At 43.5% G+C, this 19592-nt stretch overlaps 1 protein-coding gene across 1 annotated transcript; it reads left to right on the top strand.

Moving 5' to 3' along the window:
* Nucleotides 1-1811: 1811 nt before the first annotated feature.
* On the top strand, nucleotides 1812-19488 carry LOC121892064 (A disintegrin and metalloproteinase with thrombospondin motifs 5). The gene is made up of 8 exons (XM_042404847.1): nucleotides 1812-3188; nucleotides 10990-11122; nucleotides 11399-11566; nucleotides 12106-12389; nucleotides 13790-13973; nucleotides 14242-14417; nucleotides 14509-14684; nucleotides 15583-19488. Exons 1-8 carry the CDS (start codon nucleotides 2085-2087, stop codon nucleotides 16280-16282), a joined length of 2925 nt encoding a protein of 974 aa, XP_042260781.1. The 5' UTR covers nucleotides 1812-2084; the 3' UTR covers nucleotides 16283-19488.
* The last annotated feature ends 104 nt before the right edge of the window (nucleotides 19489-19592 follow it).

Raw genomic sequence — 19592 nt, 5'->3', positions numbered from 1 at the left:
CACCAAAAAGACAGTGTGTAAAATGTTTGAATTTTTCATATATTGTTCATTAAGTGTTAAGTTATTTTTTTGTACATTAGATTTCACACCATCAAGGTCTACATGACCTTTCAAAGCCTGTTTTTGTTGGTCTAAAGGTAGTAAAATTCAAATATGTTGTCTAAAACTAAAACTGCCTCCAGGTCCCCGCATCCCATATTACCCAAAAATATACAGAGGACATGACTTCAAACTACTCAATGTTAGCTACAGCTCTGTTGAGGAACTGTCAAGTGACATTTTTCTGGAGGCTTGTTTGAATGCCGAGTGCATCCTTGGTGTGGGATGTTTCACGTGTGGATTGTACCACGGCGGGATTTGACAGGGGGCGGCGAGGCTTACGGTGGCAGCACACCGTGTTCCATTTTTGGCCGCGATTCCTGCGTCCTCCCACACGCACTCTCACACCCACAGCCTGGCTGCATCCCTGCACCAGGCCATACTACCCACACCGCTCTGTCATGTACAAGGGGCTTTGGATTAGCGCGCCGCTTTAGGAGAACAGACATGGACTCTCTCCGCTTAATGCAACAAAGTTGAAACGCATCTGCCCTGAGTCCTCAAGTTCTGCGAGGGATGTTCGTATCCACAAAGAAAGGCCTCCCTCTTGGCATGCAGACGCACACTGAAACCCCCTATGTGGTGCGCACAGGTAATAGCTGTTAGGTGACTCAGCAAATGAGCGGTGTCTCGGAACTTTTACGATTTTAAAGAAAAGCCACTCTCTTGCTGGCTGCCCTCTGAGAGTGTGTTGGTGTTTGTGTGAGTAACTTCAGCTCCAGTGAGGTATGCATGGCTAAATCCCTCTCAGCACACAAGTATGACATCTCATTGGCAACACCACACACACTTCCCTTAAGGTACAATAAATAATCAAGTCAGCTCCTAGGGAAGTTCCAGACACAGTCACACACCTGCAGAGTCACACACACAAACACTTTTTTTTTTCTTTACTTTCTCATACTCAAGTACAGCAATACAGCACCCACTAAATGCATGCTCACAGATTTCCTCCATCTCCTCCTCCTCTCTCTCTCACACATACACACACACCATTAAATGTCTCACACGGGAACAGTGAAGTCCCAGAGTTCTTATTCGGGAATGGCCATAAATTATCTATTCCCCTCTAGTTTGCTGAAACTCTCCAGTCGAATCCTGTTAGACATTAGCCTTCAATTATTAAAAGAGTCAAAGTGGCAAAGTGTAAAAATAACAGGCTGGCATTTAATGGAGACATTCTCGAATTTAGATAAATGCTGTTGGTCCTGGGAGGGACAGCGTGTGGTTGTTGAGGTACTTGTTTTGCTGATGTTCTGATGCTGGCTACAAGTGATGTTGATGCCCTGAAATTGATTTAAACATAGAGATGTGGTGATTGTAACTGATCAAACAGATTTTTTTTAATACAGTCTTAACCAAAAGTGAATTAAAATGGATCATTTAGAGGTTCAATTTCTTGCTTGGATTAGAAAAATGATCACAGCAGGTCTGTTTATCCGCCTCTCATGATGATTTAGAAGGATTGTGGTGGACTCACAAAGCATAATAAGCTCTCCTCTCCTTTGCTGAGGCAATGGGAAATACTCCAGTGGCAGCATTGTTCAGGTTTCTCTTCTCTCCTCTCCTCCAGCACTTGACTTTACTCTGATTTGAGGAAGAGAGGCAGAGAGAGAGAGAGAGAGGGAGAGGGAGAGAGAGAGAGAGAGAGAACAGGGGGGTGGAGGAGTGGTGATTGAGCGCAAAGGGGGCAGGACTTTTTCTCTCCGGGTCCTATTAAGAGCAAACTTTGTGTTTTTGTTCTCCAAGTTCAGCTCAGTGCTCTCCAGCCTGCACACAGTTCCTCTCTGCTGATCTTTTTCTTTTCCATTTTCCCCAATGGTTTTGTTTGCTCGCCTGTTGGTTACTACTGTGTGTTTTTTCATGGGGGATTTGGACACCGGGAGGATGCTCTTTTTGGCGGAACAAATACACAAAGTTATATCTTCGGCTAGTCTGGGGTTGTTTTAGTGGAGATATAGATGTTTTTCGGGTTGGAATGAACAATGGTGCGGCTCCTTGGTGCTCTGGCCGGGGGCATGCTCTGGTTTCGGCTACTGTTGCTGTGCGTCGTGGAGTTGGAGCTGGGAGCCGGGGTTTCTACTTTCCAGGGTTTCTATCTTCCACCTGCGAACGGGTCGCTTCTCGCACCTGCCCGGAGGACAGACGGGGTCGTTCGGACCATTGACCGGATTTACAACGGAGGAGGGAAGGTGGGGTACCTGGTGTACCTGGATGGGAGCCGGTTTCAGCTGGACATGGAGCGGGACGACTCGGTGCTGTCGCATCACTTCAGCCCCCAGTCTGTGCTCGCTATGATGGGGGACAGCCCTGCGCCTCTGCAGCGGGAGTGCGCGTACCGCGGGACAGTGGACTCCAACCCGGAGTCTCTGGCCGTCTTCAACCTCTGCGGCGGGGGCCTCGAGGGCTTCTTCGCCGTAAATCACGCGCGCTACACCATCACGCCTATCATCAGGGCGAAGGGACACGAGCACGACGTGCGCGCCCTGCAGGACAAGGACGCTGAGAGCGCGCTCCATGTGTTCACGCGCGAGAGCTTCAGCTTCGAGGCCATGCGCGAGGGGCGCGAGAGCTGCGGGACGCGCGACAGGCGCAGAGGACGCAGGCATGCGGTGCGGAAACGCCGGCACAGAGGTCGCGGGAAGGGGAGACAGGACAGAGGGGGGCTCTCAGCGGAAAACACAGATGACCGCGGCGCGCACGGGCGGAAATTGTGGAGCCAGCTCGCCAAAGTGGCCGCCCAGGAGACCGGAACGCGGCGCAAGAGGTCAGTGTCTCGCGCCAGGCACGTGGAGCTACTTCTGGTGGCGGATGACACTATGATCAAGAAATATGGCAAGGACTTAAACCACTATCTGCTCACACTGGCCTCAATTGCCTCCAAGCTGTACGGGCACGCCAGCATCGAGAACCCCATCCGGCTGTCGGTGGTGAAAGTGACCACGGTGACTGAGAAGGAGAAGGGGTTGGAGGTGACCAAGAACGCGGCCGCGACACTGAAGAGTTTCTGCAAGTGGCAGAACCAACAAAACCCACTGGATGACGACCACCAGCACCACCACGACGCCGCCATCCTCTTCACCAGGCAGGTAAACAAACATCCCTCGCCTTTCTTTCAGCACCTCTCCCTGTCCGTTCCTCACCTGGCCGGCTCACCGTGGCGCCGGGTCCGACTGTCTTCCATCCCACACAGCGGCCTCGATGTGATGCCAAGGCAGCGGAGTGACGCCACCGTTTGTTTTTATTTTGATGGTGCACGAGGTGGCAGCTGGTTCACTATAGCTAAGCTCTTGGCTGACTGAAGCTTTGGGTGGCTTAAGCAAATATAAGCTGCAAAACACACACTGTGATGAAAATAGCTGACACACTTTTACATTTTATATCAGTAATAGCGTAATTACGCGCAATTTCCCTTGGGCCGGTAGGAAAGCGACACATTAAGTGGTCATTTTGGTGAACAGTGAACTGGTGCGCGTTCACCATTTGAATCACAGTCAATTAGAAGTGAAGACTGCCCAACCTGCTTTCCACATGTCCCTGATTATATCCACCTTTGTATTTGTTTTCTTTCTCCTTCTGTTTCTTTGTCTTCCTCATTTTGCTGAATCTTGCGTGCGTAATGCAGCGCAGCGTCTGTGAAACAGCCATAAAAACTGTATTTCCTGCGAGTAGTGTTTTTCTAGGCAGTCTCTTCTGTCTCCAGACTCCCCCTCCCAGTCCCCTGACAGCCCAAAGCCTCAAAGTGTGTGTGATCTGAGGTGCGTGCTCGCGGCCGTGCGCGCAAATTCTTCCCAGGGCAGGAGGTTTGAAATCAGCTGCGGGGTGCATTGCAGAAATATCCCCAAAACTCCCTTGAAACTACAGTTAATTAGATAGTCATCCCAGCCCTGTACTTCCTCTCTCCTTCTGTCTTGCTCTCATCACTCCAGTCCGCACATTTTTTCCAGTTTCTGTCTGTCAGCTGGGGCTGGGAGCTGTCAGAAAAACAAACACATCTTCTCTCACTCTGTGAGAAGCCGTACGTTTACCGAGACCACACTCATTTATCCCTTCTTTCACTATCCCTTTCTCTCCCCTGCTTCTTCCTCCTTCTTCCCTCCCTGCCTCCTCTAAAGCCACAGGGCAGCAGCAGATCTGTATGCATTTTCACCTCTCCGGGTGTGGCTTTATGGCGGTTAGCTCCAGTTGACGTGTCAGATAGCTTTTCCTTGGATTGTGGTGTGCTCAAGTCATGCAAGATCTTGTCATGGGTGATGAAGAAGCAAGCAGCAGGGGTATTACCTCGGATCTCCTGGTGCCAGCGCCAAATTGGCACCGTCATTCATTGGCAGGGCAGCCGGTAGTGCATACCTGAGTTCAGCAAGCTGGCAAAGTGTCACCGTTCCTGTGTGCCAACCACCTTGTGGTTTCTTATTAACCCTATTTCCACTACACCTGCATGGGCAAGCCGAGGCAAGAAAAAGTGCCATCTCCGGGTGGTTGGGTTTGGCAGGCTGAGCAGGGTCAGACGAGCATGGAAACAGTAACCGTTATCCAGATACCTCTAAGGAAGCCTCAGGACAGGAGGGTAGGGAGTGAAAATTGGACAGGAAATTCTAATGAAACATGACAGGCAGTGTACTGTTGATTTTTCTCTATTCTTCTTGGGCTTTGATCCTATTAAAATAGACATGCTCATGCTGGTAAAGCTCATCCACTCTGAGTGCATTGAGTTAAACTGCCTTTTTATGTCCATGCAGTCCGTGGTAGGGCTTATCATTTTATGCAGTTCTATAGCATGCAGCCAGAATCTCATACTATTGTAGTTATTACATTACACCCTTTTCCAAAAACCCCAAAAGTCTTTAGTGTTTCCACCCGTTTTATTGGTCATAAAAAGAAGAATTCAGTTACAAATGATAGAAAATACAAAGAAAATATGAGTTTAACAGAGGTTTAATTCTGCTGTTGTCAAGAAAGAACCTCAATATTTAGTAAAAGGCCAATATTAGCCTTGTATTAGCTTTACCAATCTCTGTCTCACCTGTCACAACACTTGCATTATTCATAAACCCGTCTCCAGACTCTCATTCACAAACATCTCAGCTTCGCCACTGAAGGAGGTCCTGCTGTAGATTTTACCTGTCACCAGAGGAAGCAGGTGATCCCTCTATGGTGTGCAGAGTCTGTAATCATCCACTATCCCCCTGTAATACAGTACAGGCTCCCTATCTAATGCATTTCTTTTAATGAGCATAATTGCAGCTAAATCTGGTCAACATGCAAAATAACCACACAGCACGACCTGACTTTAGGCCATGACCTTAGCCAAAGAAAGCAGCTGCCACTTTAGTTTAACTTAAATTTGACCTCTGAACTCTTTGGCCATTAAAGGCCATTATCAGGGTACTTTGTTTTGGCTGAATGCTTAAATTGCTGTTATTTTACCTTGTCGATCATCATGATGAGCAAACAAGCAGCACTGAGGTTTGTTTACATCTTAACACAGCAAGAAAATAGTCCCGCTTTTTTTGTGTTTCAGTGAAAATGGAATTTCAAAAGCCACATTCTTGTGAGAGTCCTTTGCTTGAGAAATTTGTGTGTATCTGCAAGTTGCAGCTTAGCTGTCACAAAGATAAAATGTGGAGAAAAAATAATGTTAATTTTGTCTTTGTAAGTTTTTTAACACTTTTTAAAAATCATCTGACAAACATGATCAAGCCATTAGTGTTTCCACTGACAAACTGCCAGTCAGGAAATAACTTCTTGTTTGGCTCAGGTACCTCATAGCTTGCTGCATTTTGGGTTGAAAATGAAAAGAACTGTAATATATGAGACATGTTTTCTCAGGAGTTTCTCAGGAAAAATGCTTTGGTTATTGTCCCAGTGGAAACTTAAGAGGAAAAGACAAAGTTGGATGTGCTGTGAAGTTTGTCTGCCAGGTATTTGATGTGTTATAGGAAGTGGTTTGCCTGAAAGTGCTGAATGTCAAATGTGTCAAGTTGCAAAATAGTAGTTTATGTATGAACATAAATAACCCATTTTTGTCTGGAGGGACTGTGAAGCAGATCTTGATTATTGTAGTCCACTGAACTAGAACTGAAGCTCATTGAAGACTTTGTGACTGTGAAGTCAGACCAGTCCATTGTTCCCAAATGGGAGGGCAGGAGAGTACAGGGTTGGAGGGAACTCGTCTCTTTGTGGTCGGGTCCAATTACTCCAACACCCCGTACCCGGAGTGAGCTGACCCGTGTGGCGGTGTCACCCGGTTCCACACATACCAGCACCAGAACAAAACAACGGGCACATTGAGGGGACTCTGTTGTGAGTGTGTGTTTGTGTGTAAGTGTATATGGGAACATTAAATGTTACGCATGGCTGTGTTCACTTGTTGTGAGCTTGGACGGTAGACAAAGCCCTACTGTAAGATGGCCAGAGAGAGCTGCAGAGCTGTGGAGATACTGACATACATGTGTGCTCATGCTGCTACTTCAGTTTTTTTTCTTTCATTTGCTTCTTGCAGCAGTCGCTCAAATATTTGGGTAGACATTGGTAGCAGGTGCTTGTGATGCCAGTGCTGACCTTTTCAACCCAGGCTGAGGTCAGATCAATTTCATTTCAGTCAGGACAGATTTGTAATAATGTTAGAGATACAACAATTAGAGTCTTTTTTATTTTTTATTCTTTACAGTTTACCCTTTTCATTGGAGCCACCCTTCATTATTATTTCTAGAGCCTATAAAAATTTGTGTATGAGTGGATTGAGATTGAACTCCTATGTTATGAATGCAAGGAGATCATGCGCCACAATGCCCTGACAGTAAACCCATAGTCAGAAAGTAAATATCCTTCATTGAAAGGAAAGTGAGATATTTCTTAAAGAGAATGATTTAAGAAATTCACATTTGAATCAAGGTAACCGCATGTGAATTTGTGAAGCATTTTGGACGAGAGCAACAGCCCAAATACTATAAATGTTTTAAGTCACCACACTTTCGGTCACATGATGATAAATAAGCCACTTTTATTTGTTAATGAAGATTGTGAAATGCAGTTGAGAGTAAGTCACTTATACTTATCCCAAGGTCAAGAAAGAGCTTCCATGCTCAGAAATGTCCACAATATGCCAAATATATACAAAATCACATACTGTATAAAATAACAATTAATTTTACACCACAGTTATGCAACACATGAGCACAAACTAAAGCTTCAATAACAAATTCTGTTCATTTTTAAGTACAACTTGCTCAAAATCAATATCATTCTGGCACCGTCATCTGGCACCGTCATCATTCTGGATCATCACCAGATGATTCCCTTAAAAGCTGATGGAACAATACTGTTGAGTTAACACCCATTTTGCAGAAACATTGAGAAGGCCCTTATGTAATAATGACAGGTGTAAGATACACACTGATATAAACACAGCAAGTACTAATACACAATCCATTTCCTCCACATGTGTTTAACACACAGTTATGTCATTTACTCTCTTACATTGAATGTAGGAATTTACACATGTGTATAGTGCAGACTCCTCCCTTTCCTGTGCACTTCTTCCTTTCCGCTCCTCCTCCATGTTTATGTGTCAGTACATTAAAGTGTACATTTCCCAGCCCTCACCCCCGTCACAGCTAGTCCTTCTATTTGTTTTAACTGTTCTTGATATTTCACACGTGCTATACTTTGTCTGGCATATGTTGACAACCTGCAGACAGCTCTTGGATCCTGAAGCCTCGACCCTGGCCGGGGTCTGTCGACATACATGAGAGTTCAGACTGCCCGTTAACAACACATGGGCCTCACCTTCTTCACACTGTGATGCATCAGTGACTTTCAACTGCTCTCCTGTTTGCAATCATGGTCTTAAGTTTCCCTCGAGCACTGACCTTAGGCTGGTTCATGTCTCCAAGCGAAGAAAAATAACACCGTTTTCTCAATCCAACTAGTTATACTTTATTTTCTTAGGAAAAAATTCTCTCAGTCATTCTTTGTCATTTCTTCTTGATAAGTGATCAGTCTTGTGGGATTCTGAGCTCACATCTATCTTGTTTGATGGGACTCTGTGGACCATTACATCCTCTTATAGCATCTTGAGAACTTCATTAGTCTTAAGGGGCTGATTCTTGCCTTTGTCCACTCATATCTGAGTTACTAAACACACAAGTGTTGTTATAATAATGCGGTGTTCCACAGGGATCGGTACTTGGACCACTTTTGCTTGTTTTTTTACATGCCACCACTTATTGGTGACATCCTCAAAACATACAACATAGACGATAATTCCTTCGCTGATGACATACAAATCTGTTAGAGCCAGAAAACTGAAACATCCAGCTGTGGAAAAAAAAAAAGTAACGTCTTTCATCATTTGACAACCTGTTAGTCATTGGTGGCCAGTCCTTGTGACCTGTCCAGTCAATAGTGGAGAGCTGTTGCATTTGATTAACAGTTTTGTCAAAATCAGGTTGTAGTGTGTTTTCAGTGTGAGCTAAACTCACTCTGCAAGAAAGATTTTTTCTGTGTGTGTGTGTGTGTGTGTGTGTGTGTGTATGTGTGTGTGTGTGTGTGTGAGCCTGTGTGTCTGGGGTCTGGGTCTGGCTGGCTGTTTGTTTAACACAAGCCTTGGCTTAGATCGCAAGTGGTCCCGCTCCCACACAGCACACAGCTCTGATCGTCTCCTGACCTTCACAACCAGCTTGCCACCTGTTCCCCTGTTATTTCTGCCAATATTTCTGTAACTCCTTGTTCTCTCAGTTCTTCCCTTTAATTTCCGGCATCCCTCCATCCTCTCCCCCCCTGGCATATGATTCCTGAACTTATTTTGCTCTCCCCCACGCCCTCCCTCTTTTTCCTGCCTGTCTGTGAGAGGCCTTGGGATGAAAACAAAGTTGGGAATAGACTTGGCGGAGGGAAGAAGTAAATAATACCTAGACAAAAATGTGAGTTTTGGGGTCATTTCAGGTATTTTTCACACATCACCATGTAATATCTAACAGGAGATTCCCAGTTTTCTACTTTTCACCCACGTGTTTTCTGTTACACTGTGTTGTAACAATGAAAGCCGTGTATACAAGAATGAGCGGAACAATAACATCTCTCGCACCATAGCCTGGGACGGGATTAATGAATAAGTAAATAAAATGTGAGAGAACTGTAAAGAACGCGGGGGCAAAAGAGTGTGGGAAACGGGAAAAGAGAAACAGATCAAATATGAAGACAAACTTCTCTATAGGTTCTCACTGTCTGATTCAAAACAAACACACTTCCTTCTGTGGTTTTTAAGCTTCCACACAGAAAAGTTAAGAAGAATTCCAGCACAGTTTGCCTCTCAGAAGCAATCCATGCAGTCAGCGTGTTTGAGTTGCCCTTTGTTTGCTTCTTGTGTATCCAGCAGTCAGTTGGCAAAAGCAGGCACTCTCTTCCTTTGTATTTGTGTGTGTATTTGCTTGTGTACCATTGAGTAGTATATGCTATATTGTATATTATTGCCTGTTTATGTATTCTGCATGGTATGGTATGTATACCTGTGCATGTATATATTACATGTACATTCTTATAGTTATGTGCATCTGAGTGTAATTGTGTGTGTGTGTGTGTGTGTGTGTGTGTGTGTGTGTGTGTGTGTGTGTGTGTGTGTGTGTGTGTGTGTGAGAGGTGGTTCCACCCAGTCAGTTATGTGTGTGAGCGCAGAACACAAGGCAGTTTGTTCCAAACCGATCCGCCCGGAACGGGTAAACACCCTCCCCAGAGAGCCTCTCACACACGACCCAGCAGGCCTGTCAACACCACTTAACATGACGATTCATCCTCTCCATGGGACGTGTGTGTGTGTGTGTGTGCGTTCCTTATTTGGATGTACTTATGTGCACATGCATGGATGTTTGTCTCCATACGTCTGCGTGCGTCTGTGCACTGAATGCAAATATACGTTCGAAGCGTGTTCTGTTGCATTGTGAGTGCGTATGCACACAGGTCCATGTGCAGGCGTGTGCACTCTACTGATGTGATGGTATGATTAACTGATTGATCTCTGCACTCAGCGGGGCTCGGGAGAGCACCCCGAGGCCTCGTCTGCATGGACATGTGTGAGAATCCAAACAAAGATCAATATTATGTACTCTGGCACCCCATGAGAGAGACAAAGAGATGTTGGAGGTAGAGGGAGGAAGTGGGTATTAAAAGCAGTTGAAGAAAAATTGCACAGGAAGTGCTACACTGCTTTTTAAAGCAGTTGTATTATGTCCATGGCTCTGGACGAGCTTTATCAAGTTTGAGAAAATGACTCAAATGACACCATATCTGTCTCACTGGATCTCAGTGTAGGCCTCTAAGGACGCATGCTACCAATTTGCACTATATGAGGTGTACTATCCATTGTTTTTGTTGCTTTGAGGTCTGCTGCATCAACTTTGATCCTTCTGTTTTAATCTGTCTCTTGCAAGCCACCCGACTTTAGGAAATTGCAATACTAAACACAATGTGTCTGTATTACTTTCTGTGCGAGATGATGATCCTAGAAAGCAGGAAAGAAAAGCAGCAGGCATTTAGGGCAGAAGAATGTAGCAAGCTGAACAAGAAAAAAATCCAAAAATAATATTTCCCTGATGCCTGAGGAGAGGGAGCCGGTTCATATAATTGCGTTTTTAAGGAGAAGGCGCAGCAGGCCAAATGTCAATTCATTTTTAAGATGACACTGTCTTGAGTTTTTGTTGAAAAGGAAAAAGTTGGCATTAAGTCCTAAAATCTTAGATTATTTGGATCTTAGATTATCTGGAAATAAGGCAGATTGTTCCACAAGTATCAGGATGAAGTCACTTTTTTAAAGTAAACTCTTGAAATAAACATGTTTTTCTCACTCTTTTGGTTTAAGTGCAAATTTAAGCTTACAGTATTTCCTCTGTCCAGGACCTCTGTGGCCACCACTCTTGCGACACCCTGGGCATGGCAGACGTTGGCACCATCTGCTCTCCGGAGAGAAGTTGTGCTGTCATCGAGGATGACGGGCTTCACGCTGCATTTACTGTTGCTCATGAGATAGGTAGGCATAGACACACGCACACAAACACCAACTCACAAACAACGATTCAGACACGCCAGGGCATGCACATCAGTCAGCACATCTCTCTGGTTGATTAATATCATACGAGTATTGACTGATGTCATACACTTGATACCTCAGTATGTTTTCTTTTCTCATTCTTGCTGCATGTGGAAACCAGTGACAAGTTTCATCCTTTCTCTCTCTTCCAAGAACTTCTGTACATCATGTAGCCATAACCTTTCAGTAAAAGTGTCCTTTCTTTCTTTGCCTTAGGTCACTTGCTCGGTTTGTCCCATGATGACTCCAAATTCTGTGAAGAGCGTTTTGGAGTGAACAGCGACAAGCGGCTCATGTCCTCCATCCTCACCTCCATCGACGCCTCCAAACCCTGGAGCCGCTGCACCTCGGCAACCATCACTGACTTCTTTGATGACGGCAACGGTGAGTGCGGGAGACTGTGTAGAAGAATAAAAGCACAGTGGAAAGAAGACACCAAACAACAGCAAACATCTGTAATAATTTTAATAATGAGAACTCTCAACAGCCAGTATACTTTCTATCTACAAATTGCATCCATGTGAATTTGACTTGTGATAGCTTTTATCCCACAGTACCTAAAACTAAGAACTATTTACTACCAAACAAAGCTATAATCCTCGTTAAAATGGAGTTATTTACAATCCTATTAACCTCTTTAAAGAGTGTTGTTGCAGTGCAGCCAAAGACAGATCACTGGCGGGGTATCAAGATGAGTCATACTTTACATTCCCATTTTATAATGTTATGACGGCCATAAAGCATTTTGAGTTGACATTTTCCTAAGAAGCTCCATTGCCTTCAGCATAATTCATGTACAGACAGCATTGTTTGGGCAACCACCAGAGATTGCAGGTTGTCATTAAAAGCCACATTATCCACCAGGTCATTTCAAGGATTGTCATATAAATAAAATATCCCCTCCTCCGTCTTATCTGCCACAGCCGAGTGTCTCCTCGACTCTCCTCGCCAGCCCCTGCTGGGCCCTGAAGAGCTGCCCGGGCAGAGCTACGACGCCGTCCGCCAGTGTCGCCTGGCCTTCGGCCCTGAGTACACCGTTTGCCCGGGTATGGACGTATGTTCTCGGCTGTGGTGCGCGGTGATTCGCCAGGGACAAATGGTGTGTTTGACCAAGAAGCTGCCGGCCGTGGAGGGGACACCCTGCGGGAAGGGGCGCATCTGCCTGCAGGGAAAGTGTGTGGACAAAACCCGCAAGAGACACTACTCGGTAAGGAGATAGAAGGACATAGCATATGGAGACAGGAGGTGTTTGTTTAATCAAGAGAGACTTAAAGGACTAAAATCCAAAATAGATTCTTGTTGTAAAATTAGACCTTTGTATTGTTCAAGAACTGATATTTTAAGCATGAACCATTCATTTCCACAATGCACAAACTTGTCTGAGGGAGTCAAAAAGCTGCACAAAGAGAGAAAAAGGAAGAAACTTGACATCAAGTAAACAGGGTTGCTATTAAGAAAGAAAAATATGAAGTAGAAAAAGAGACAGAGACACTGAAAGAGAAAAAAAAAATGCCACGGGTCTTTTTGTGACTTCATGGTGTGGTCTGCTTTATTTATGCCACTGTTGATCTATGCTATTTTTTCTTTTGGTCTTATTGAAACAAAACTAAATTGAATTTGGCCTTAATGAGTTAAAAAACCGAATCTTGTTTTTGGCAGGCTGTGGACACTGAGTATGTGTGTCGGGAGGGAAAAAGAGTAAAAGTTAAAAAGAATAGGAAAGAGGGAAAGAATATTTTCTTTGTGTTTTTTTGTCACATGACGTTTGATGAGTCTGACTCGATACTTGGCAAGCGACTGCACGTGTGGATCTGGCCCAAGTTCTGACTCACTTCATATTTACTGCCTTGTATGAGGATCGCTGTACTGCTCAGAGCAGCGTTAAAGCCACTCCATTTTAGCCTTCGGAATCCTTTAACCTCTATATATTTCTTGTAGCATGATTGCAGATTAAGTAGCTTTTACTGTGGAAAGAAGCCGTTAAAGAACTATAAAGACTCGGCAGTGGAACTAAATGGAAATGGAAACGGTTACCAAAGAAGCTTTGCAGAACTTCAGTATTAAATCAACTTTGTCTCATAAAACGTTAAATGCTACTTATCCAGCAGTTTTTTATCACTGATGACTCATGCACCACTGGTTAGAAAAATGCATGAATAAGTACATTACCTTCAGAATTTCATTCAGGCTGTTCCTCGGGGGAAGCATGTGAGCTGTTGGGCCACAGAGACAGTCATGCTGTCTTAATGAGTGGCTTTAAGCAGACTAAAGTGATTTTAGTCACACAGTTATTATCACATGAGGGTTGCTTCGTTCTTTTTTCTCTGTCTCTTTTGCATGCCACAGTGCATGCCACATTTTCACAAAATGTTATCTCAAATCTCTCTCCAAAGGACTTTCCCTGTGACACACTGGGGGCAACCGCACTAACTTCCAGCATGTCTGATAAGCGCTAATTGTCCTCTCTCATGTCCTTTTTTCTTTCTCTTTTTCTCTTCATCCCTCTCTTCTCTCTGATCTCTCCTCTGCTGTCATCTTCTCCCGACCCTTATCTCCTCTTTCATCTTTCCTCTCCTCGTCTCTTTACTCCTCTCCTCCCTCTCCCAGGCGTCCAACCACGGCAGCTGGAGTTCCTGGGGTCCTTGGGGTGCCTGCTCCAGAACTTGCGGAGGCGGGGTGCAGTTCGCGCAGCGCCTGTGCAACAACCCGCCACCAAGGAACAACGGGCGCTACTGCACAGGGAAGAGAGCCATCTATCGGTCCTGCAACGTCACACCGTGTCCAGCATCAAGTGAGTATGACAGCATGAAGAAAACATGTTTGGTTGAGAATGCATGCATGATTACAACATTACAGTTGATTTTGAAAGGTTTTGGTAAGTCACAGGTTCATCAAATCGAACCAAATCATACAGAAAATTTGATCTATCCCTCAGTTTAAATAAAGCATGACACAACAGCAACATTTAAAGCTATTTTCATTTTCAAGCTAAAATTTGTTGTTTATACAAAATACATAGTCCATCATTTCAAACCTTTTTTTATTGAACTTTTCTTCAGATAAAAGTTTCCGGCAAGAACAATGTGAGGTGCGTAACGGTCCCCAGACAGATCCTAAAGGGGTGAAGACCTTTGTTGAGTGGGTGCCAAAATATGCAGGAGTTCTCCCTAAAGATGTGTGCAAGTTAACCTGCAGAGCAAAAGGAACAGGATACTATGTGGTCTTCTCTCAGAGGGTAAGTTAATCACACACAAAAGGTGCATTTTACTTTGATAACTAAATAATATTGAGAAAAGAAATTCAACCGTGACTGTGTCTGTTTTCAGGTGACAGATGGGACAGAGTGTCGTCCTTACAGCAGTTCGGTGTGCGTGAAGGGGAAATGTGTACGAACGGGTTGCGACGGCATCATTGGTTCCAAGCTCCAGTTTGACAAGTGTGGTATATGTGGAGGCGACAGCACAGGATGTATACGCGTAGTGGGCAACTTCACCAAGAAGAGGTAAGAAAACAGAAAACACTTAAACACTGTGCTTATACATCCTTATTTTACAGAATTTAGAGAAATATTCCTAATACAGCAATCTTTTACAGCACACAGAAATAATAATGCTGCATTTGCACAATGTTAGCAGAAGAAGGAGAAAGGAAGAGCGCCCATTATTGCGACTATGGAGTTTTCACGCACTATTCCAAGATGGTTGCCTCCTTCATCAGACTTGTAGTCACACCAGATTATTAGGGATATAGCCTAAATTATCTATTTGAATTGTGTCAAAAAGTCCAGTTAGAATGAGAATAACACGTATATTGTTCAAATTTATTCAATGCAACCAAGGCTAATCCTTTGTTCATACTGGTGTTGTTCAGTTCACAATGCCTCTGCACCCTCACTTAAGTAACAAGCTAAAAGTTTAGCCTGGCTCCAGACCTCTGAATCACTGTCCACATCAGTTTGTTCAGTTTAACTATTATTTATAATTTTTCCATGTAGAGTGTCAAATACATTTATCTTCACATTGTCTCTGTGATGGTTTGGTTCAGCATAGCTCACTGGTTTCCTCTATTTTGGGTTCATTAACACAGTGTTGCTAACTAGCTAGATTTGTTGCAGTTTGCTAACAAGTGATACCAGTTATATATATATATATATATATATATATATATATGTATATATATATATATATATATATATATATATATATATATATATATATATATATATATATATATATATACATAGCTCCTTTTAAATTAGTTTTAAATTAATTATCAATTGTAATAGTGTTGATATTGGCTTCCATTTTGATGTAAAGCCAGCAAAGCAAAGCCAGTGACGACAAAGAGCATACTGTTTTGCATATTGACTTGACTTCTCTACTTTTTCTCTTGCCAAACAGTAAGGGCTACACTGATGTGGTGAAGATCCCTGCAGGCTCGACACACATCAAAGTTCGTCAGCACAAGGCCAAGGACCAAACCCGCTACACCGCCTACCTCGCCCTCCGAAGACCCAATGGCGAGTACCTCCTCAACGGCAAGTTCATGATCTCCACCTCCGAGACAATCATCCCACTCAATGGTTCTGTGCTCAACTACAGCGGCTGGAGCCAAAGGGACGAGTGGCTTCACAGCATGGGTCCCGGGGCCCTCCAAGAAGCCTTGGTGGTTCAGATTCTAGCGACAGACGCTAAAAAGCCGCTGGATGTTCGTTATAGCTTTTTCATGCCCCGCAGGACAACCCCACAGCAGCCGTTAGCTCCCCTCATCCCCAACCCAAAGTCAGCCCATTTGCATACCAGCACCACGACTGTCTCAACCACGACGAGAACCACCACCACCACCACCACCACCACCAGTAGCACCACTACATCCTCCACCACTCCCCCTGTCCTGGCTCCTACAGCTCCAGGTCCCTCCACCCCAACACCAGGGCCTCAGTGGATGACAGGACCCTGGATGACCTGCTCCAGGACTTGTGACACTGGTTGGCAGAGCAGAACAGTGCAGTGTAAGGACCAGGATGGGAAACTGTCCAAGGGCTGCATGCTGAGCAGCCGACCCTCCGCCTTTAAACACTGTCTGGTGAGGAAATGTTGAGGCGGCAGGATTGGAAAAACGATTCATAAGACAAAAAACAATGTGCAGGAAGTTGTAATGTGTAAATCCGATAAAGGTCTCACGTGCTGGATGTAGGATTATGGACCAATGAATTTAAGACATAGTACCTTAAACAGGACTGTGAATATTGGCTGAAAGTGCCAGGACCAGTCACACAAAGACTCAGAGACAAATTGGCATGGATGTACCTGACTATATGCCTGAGAGGAATGTCCTTGAATCATAGTAGCTATGCAGAGCACAAGCAGGAGGGAGGACAATTCCTGTGTGATAGTGACAAGTATTGCCCTGGCATAGCTAAAGACTTAAGTTGCATGCCATTTCCACATGGACAATAACTGATTGTCTTTCCTTCGGTCTCCAAACCTTGAGGTTTAGTGTGTGTTGCCCTGTAATGGCATGCCTGTCGTTCTTTTCTATGCTATTCCATGTGTTCTAATCACTGTGGGGATCTGGAAGACACATCCCTTTTGTGTTTTGTCAAGAATGTGTCCAAGACAAGAGCCCCAACTATGGGAAGCACACGTTATTCACCTAGTTGTCATTTCTGCCATATGCCCTGTCTACAAGCATACCCTGTGTTCATTTGACTGATCTTTCCAGCTGAAAAGCTGGGAGCAACACAAGACTGAACCTAAACTAGTTACTGTAATCTTGAGCGTATATAGAGACCATCCAAAAGAGAGTGTGAGTGAGCGTTGAGAGTGCCAGAGAGAGTAAGAGAGTGCAGCCTTACTATTATGATTTCCTAGGAGTCATTGGAAGGTGGCTTGACGACCAAGAATGAATGGGGAAACCCATACATTTGGTGAATGGAATTGCATCTAAACAGCACACTAATAAGGTACAAAGCTGGGAAACCCATCAGTCGTACCAAGGTCCAGTCGTAAACTGCTCAGATACTTCTCTGTGCCCAGGTGCTTCAGTAGTTCCTCCTCTCTGCTACAACTCAGGAAGAAAATTCTTCCTTATGACACAAATATCGATTGTACTGAATCACCTATTCAGTGTAGAAACAGCAGCCTGGTGTGATGGGATAGAAAGAAAGACTATGGTGGCCTTCAGAGGACAAACCTTGCAACAGTTAAATTGATAAAGGGGCAAAGTAAACATGACACTCCTTAACATTTATGGAGCTTTATGATGAATCACATGTTTGGGGCAATGCTTGATTTTTGATGTGCGTGTGTGTGTGTGTAGTGAGTGTATCTTTGTGTGCATGTTGTGCGCACATGCTAGCACATTTATGTATCCAAGGCCTGTGTTTAAAGTACCGTGAATATGTGTTTTTGTCCTCTGCTGCGTCTCGAAGCTTCTTCACTCTCAGTTCCATTTTGTATCAATCATTATGCTGGTGCTGGGAGATTTACGGTCCTTGTGTTTTCTCTGTCTGTCTGTCTGTCTGATTGTCTGTTAATCTGTTTAGGATACAATGCTAATATGACAATGTGTGCCCTGGATACTCGCAACGACAGCATGAGAGATACTAATGCCGTCATTAATGTCCTTTTGCAATTCAACTCTTTCCTCATTGTCTTTGTTTTCATCACTCATTCTCTGTTACATCATGTATTTGTTTCCAACCCTGATGGGTGGGGTTTGCCACATTACAACACTTCAGATTGTGCCATAGGATGGATGATTTTAATTCAATATGAAAACTCTTGACAGTGTGTTCTGTTGATTACTCAAAGTTGAATGTTGCTGTTGAATGAAAGACATAGTTCAATATTTTGGGAAATATGCATATTTGCTTTCTTTCTGAGAGTTAGATGTGAAGATTGGTGCCGCTGGAAAAAGTCTGGAAGGCAATAAAAAAAAATCAGCCTACCAGCACTTCTTGAGCTCACTACTTAACATTTTATATTTTGTTTGTTTAATCTGTGCAAAGATCAAAGTGTAAAAACAATAATTTGTGGTTTTATAAGGTGTTATGTGTGGGACTATTTCTTTGCCAGGTGCAGTGACTTCCTAGAGTCTTGTCGTCATGGTGAGGTTTCCAGGCAATCAGCAAGTAAGCAAGACTCCAGGAAGTCACTGTGCCTGGTCTGAGCTTTAGAGGTGCTGCCAGGTGTATCTTATACCTTTAGAAAGAGCCAGGCTAGCTGTTTCCCCCTGTTTCCAGTCTTTATGCTAAGCTAAGCTAACAGACTGCTGTCGGTAGCTTCATATTTAACAGATCGATATGAAAGTGGTATTAATGTTCTCATCTAACTCATCAAAGGAACTGTTCCTTTTAGTGAAAAAACACATGTATCTACATCACTAGATAGCACAGGGTATAAGTGAGAAAATGTGCTTTTTTTGTCATTTTCATGAAGTCACCCTATAAAATCCTCCGCCCAATCTTACAGTATCATATTTTTTTCTTTTAATTTGATAATTTAATCAAGGATGCATTTAGATTGTAGACAATGTACATATGTGTCAAGATAAGGCTTCTGTTAGAGACAAAATATGAAAAACCATTAATATTTGTCTAAATTGAAAATGTACTTTAAAGGAGTAAATACTGAGGACATTACCTCAGCTCTCATGAATGGTAATTAGGCCCTAGCATTACAAAGTCAAGTCGATTACATCCCTAATGGACTTTAAAATACCTTCCTGTGATTGTGTTAACTTTCAAGAATTCGTCATATTTTCCTTTGTGGCAAACCTCACCCATCTGGCACCTGTGCAGGGTGAAACAAATTACAAGGAACATTTTCGGATACTACATGACCCAGATCAACACACCACTCACAAAATGTCCCTTCTTTTTGCCTCACACATTCAGATTTATTTACACAATATAGACATTTTTGTACAATTAATAGATCTTTCATTTATGTGATAGTATTCAACCATATTTACACAGGAATTTACACATACAGACACACACACCATTGAAACAATCCATCATTTTAGACAGTTTTTAAGTATTTCAGACACTCATACACACACACACACAGCCTACTCTGACTCTTCCAGTGGGGAAACCCGTCTCACTGAACGACAGAAACACAGCACTGAACTTGTAATTTATTGTTTGTACAACTGGTATGTGTGAATAAAAAACAATGAGATGAGTTTTATTTATTATAGTAATTTTGTATCAAATTACTATTTAACTTAGGAATATGACTGTGCAGAATCATTCCTTTGTAAGAATATAGTGTTTCTTTTCTAGTCATCCACATGAATATATGTACATAAAATCTATATATTTAAATATCTGTGTTTCTGTGTCGTTTATTCTGTCATGGCATCAATTTTCATCAATCAATCAATCAATTTTATTCTTAGT

This window comes from Thunnus maccoyii, chromosome 24 (genome assembly GCF_910596095.1).
Source record: "Thunnus maccoyii chromosome 24, fThuMac1.1, whole genome shotgun sequence".
Classification (NCBI taxonomy): Eukaryota; Metazoa; Chordata; class Actinopteri; order Scombriformes; family Scombridae; genus Thunnus; species Thunnus maccoyii.
The sequence above is the reverse complement of the archived record's forward strand: the minus strand, read 5'-3'. Positions and strand labels throughout refer to the sequence as shown.

Bases quoted from the DNA above. Each gene is read 5' to 3' on its own strand.
- LOC121892064 (XM_042404847.1), top strand. From the start codon at position 2,085: ATGGTGCGGCTCCTTGGTGCTCTGGCCGGGGGCATGCTCTGGTTTCGG. The intron at 11,123-11,398 runs GTAGGCATAGAC...TCTTTGCCTTAG, and splicing joins TACTGTTGCTCATGAGATAG to GTCACTTGCTCGGTTTGTCC. The intron at 14,685-15,582 runs GTAAGAAAACAG...CTTGCCAAACAG, and splicing joins GGCAACTTCACCAAGAAGAG to TAAGGGCTACACTGATGTGG.